This window comes from Arachis duranensis, chromosome 1 (assembly GCF_000817695.3).
Source record: "Arachis duranensis cultivar V14167 chromosome 1, aradu.V14167.gnm2.J7QH, whole genome shotgun sequence".
Classification (NCBI taxonomy): Eukaryota; Viridiplantae; Streptophyta; class Magnoliopsida; order Fabales; family Fabaceae; genus Arachis; species Arachis duranensis.
The window spans coordinates 2127562-2130966 of record NC_029772.3 but is presented as its reverse complement, the minus strand read 5'-3'; the positions used below and the strand labels follow the sequence as shown (position 1 = coordinate 2130966).

General features: G+C 26.8%; 1 protein-coding gene across 2 annotated transcripts; it reads right to left on the bottom strand.

Moving 5' to 3' along the window:
- Window positions 1–542: 542 nt before the first annotated feature.
- Window positions 543–1737, bottom strand: LOC107489408 (uncharacterized). Of its 2 annotated transcripts, XM_016110183.3 has the most exons (3): window positions 1604–1737; window positions 1412–1473; window positions 543–1245 (listed from the first exon to the last, which is right to left on the bottom strand). In XM_016110183.3, the coding sequence occupies exon 3, from the start codon at window positions 1229–1231 to the stop codon at window positions 653–655; it is 579 nt and encodes a 192-aa protein (XP_015965669.1). In that variant the 5' UTR covers window positions 1232–1245; window positions 1412–1473; window positions 1604–1737; the 3' UTR covers window positions 543–652. The 2 variants fall into 2 exon arrangements, with proteins under 2 accessions (XP_015965669.1, XP_052108953.1); XM_052252993.1 differs by lacking the exon at window positions 1412–1473 and having other exon boundaries at window positions 1604–1734.
- Between the last annotated feature and the right edge of the window lie 1668 nt (window positions 1738–3405).

Here is a 3405-nt window from a genome sequence, read left to right as displayed (position 1 = left end):
ATGAAAGTTGATTTGTATTAATTATTAGGACCTAGAGTGTCCTTGTAAACCAAATTACAAACTTCAGCAAGTATCTCTTCCAGCCATATCATTTAATACTATTCTGCAAACCGTAAAACCACCCAAAAAAATGAACACAATCTTCATAGATAAATCAACCACGGACAACAAAACCACCACATACATCATAAAACATCCAAACAGTATCCAAAAAAATTTCAGATCAATCACATTAATCCCCAATAAATTTTTATTTTTTAAAAACTTTCAAAAATTATTTTCATTAGACAAATTGGTCCTCATTTATTTTGAAAAAGAAATTATCTTAAAATATATTTTTTAAAGATCTAATTATATTATAATAAAATTTATTAGAAATTTATTTGTCCAACACATTTTAAAAATTTTAGATTAAATTAAAAGCGATGAAAGTATCAATCTGTCTAACAAAAATAATTCTTAAAGTCTTCTAATAAATAAAAAGTTGTTAAAATCTAAAATATCCAATCTAAAATTTTAAAAAAAGAACAATTTGGAAAGTGTTCGATCTAAAATTTTCTAAAAACTAATTTGACTATTTATTTTGAGCTGTGGTTTCATTCTTTCTAAAAATAAAAAATAAAAATAAAAATAAAAATAAAAATAAAAAACTTCAAAGTGATTCAAGAAAACCTGTTTTTGTGAGAACAGCATTCCTAACTTTACTAAGGTCCCTGCCTTTGAGGGTCCTCCCAACACCTTCAAATACTGAAAATGATGAAATCTGAGTCCTTGCAAGCCTCCTTGCAATGATTTCATGTGGTGGTAGCTTTGGATCATACTCATCATCATCAATTTCCTCTTCATCATTGTTTTCTTCTTCATCATCAAAAGAAACACAAAAATTTTTATTATTATTATTATTATTATTATTTTGCTTCTTGTTGGTCCTATAAATCGTTGACCAATCAGGAACGTTGACCGGGGCTGATTGCTGATGCAGAACGTTGACCTCATGTGAAGAACTCGCACAGCTGCTGCTGGTGTTGCTGTGGTCCCTCGGAATCATTCTTGCTGCAGATGGCAGTTTTCTTGGAACAGGAAGAGGAGGAGAAGAAGGTGTATCCATGCACCTCTTCAGTGCTGAACCACTATAATAATCTCCTCTCTCTTTCATAACTGACCAAACCTCTTCTTCTTCAAATTCTCCTTCTCTTAAGGATCTCCATATCCCACTGTATTTATCATCCATTAATTAATTACTACCTGCATACACAAATTCACAAGAAAATTCTTTCATCTCAGAATTAATTAGAATTTTAGGTCTTTAAGAAAACAAAAATAACAGGAGAGGATTTTAGGATGTGAAAAATGGTAACTGATATTTCTTCAAGCAAGGAAAAATTAAAGAAAAAAAAATTAAAATGTGTACCTTTTTTTGGAATCAGGGACTCAGCTCCAAATTCTTATGTTGATTCTAGACACAGTTTATTCCTGAAATAATTAGTGAAAAAAAAATTGGAATGAAGGTGATAAAATCACATATAATAACTATATATTATAATTGTGATACAAGAATTTCTATGTTGATGAGAATCCAGTAGATTCCAAAAGTTTTGCTTACCTCTCAATATGTTTGAAAGAGTGAAGCATATTATTATGATATGAATAATATTTATGGAGAGCAAGAAACACAGCAACAGTAGCTTAAAGAGTTAAAGGGCACAGCAACAAAGCAACCAAATTAAAGAGCAAGAATAAGACACACCTAACTTGTGTGCCCTAGATATATCATGAATATAGCTAAATGATGAAAAGGAATATTTTTTTTTTGTATAATCTTTTAATGTTATTCATATGAATTTCATTTTAATACACTGTATGTGTAAAATAATTTTGTATATATATCTAATTATATAATATTAAAATAATTATTTTTTTATTGATTATATAAATAGTCATAAAAAAATAATATAATTAAATAACATTATAAAATATTTTATATTATCAGTATATTAAAATTAAACTCTATTTATATTGCCCAACTTTTATTGATAATTTCTGCAAATAATTAGTTCATTTAAAAGGGGTATGCCAAAAATTGGAATAAATTTGATAACTAGATCCCTTATTTTATTTTTCTAGAAACATTCGGCCATTTGTGTACATCATTAAAAAAATCCACTTGGCATAATAAACAAAATTTTAAGGATAAAAAAATTTGTTTTCTAAACATGCTGAAATTCTATTTCTAAAGTTTTTTGAAAGTATATCTCTCCATAATATTAGAAAGACAAAAAATAACCAACCTAAATAGTCCAAACTTATTTTATTGCATGATGCATTAAATAAAACTAAAAATAATAATTTTTTGTCTTTTTAGTTAATAGGGTTTTTTTTGGTGACTTTTAGTTAATAGGGTTTAATTATTCTATTTGATCTCTATAAATTTGTAAAATTTTCAATTAAGTTTTTATACTTTTTTTTTCTTTTTAGTTGGGTCCTTGCACCGATTTTTTTTAATTAGGTCCTCTTAACAATAATTGGTTTAATTATATAAGGACCCAATTAAAAAAAATTAGTGCAGGAACCCAAATAAAAGAAAAAAAGTATAGAGACTCAATTAAAAATAAAATTTGGTGTAAAGACTCAATTAAAAAAAAAAGTATAAAGACCTAATTGAAATTTCGCAAAACTATAAAAATCAACAGAATATTTAAACCATATTTTTATTTACCAAATATTTCCGTTACTTTATTTTGTATAATATAAATCTTTGTGATTATTTTTTGAATTTACTCACTTTTTGCCAAAACAACGCCTAATGGTACCTAGGATTTAGGAAGATTAACTTTTGAAAAGGAAATTAAAGGTAGAGGGGAAGATGCAAATCTCTTTTATAACTATCTTCATTTGACAATGCATCTAATGGAATCAGGAATCTTTGATGCCCAACAGAGGAAAAAGAAACAAAGGATGTTGAATTTCATGTGACACAGTCATTGATAGTGGATGCTTAGTTGTTTTTTTCTTCCCTCCATTTCAATTAAATAAAAAGTTATGCATCTTCGTCTTTTCCAAATTGTGGCATTTCAGGGCACAGAGTTTTCCTTTTCTATCATCCCCATTTATAGCTATCACAAGCCCACTTGCAATTACTATTTTCAATTTTCCGCCATTTGATTTGATGATTTGAGTATAGGTAGTGTTTGTTATGATATCTAAAAATTGATGTCTAATTATCAAAAAAATTTAAATAATCAATATTTAATTTAAAAATATAAAAAGTTTAATTATTCTGTTAGTCTTTATAGTTTTGTAAAATTTTTAATTAGATCTCTATATTTTTTTTCCTTTTAATTGGGTCATGTATTAGTTTTTTTTTTAATTGAGTTCTTATACTTTTTTTTCTTTTATTTGAGTCCC

Coding starts and splice junctions, on each gene's coding strand:
- LOC107489408 (XM_016110183.3), bottom strand. CDS start 1,231: ATGGATGATAAATACAGTGGGATATGGAGATCCTTAAGAGAAGGAGAA.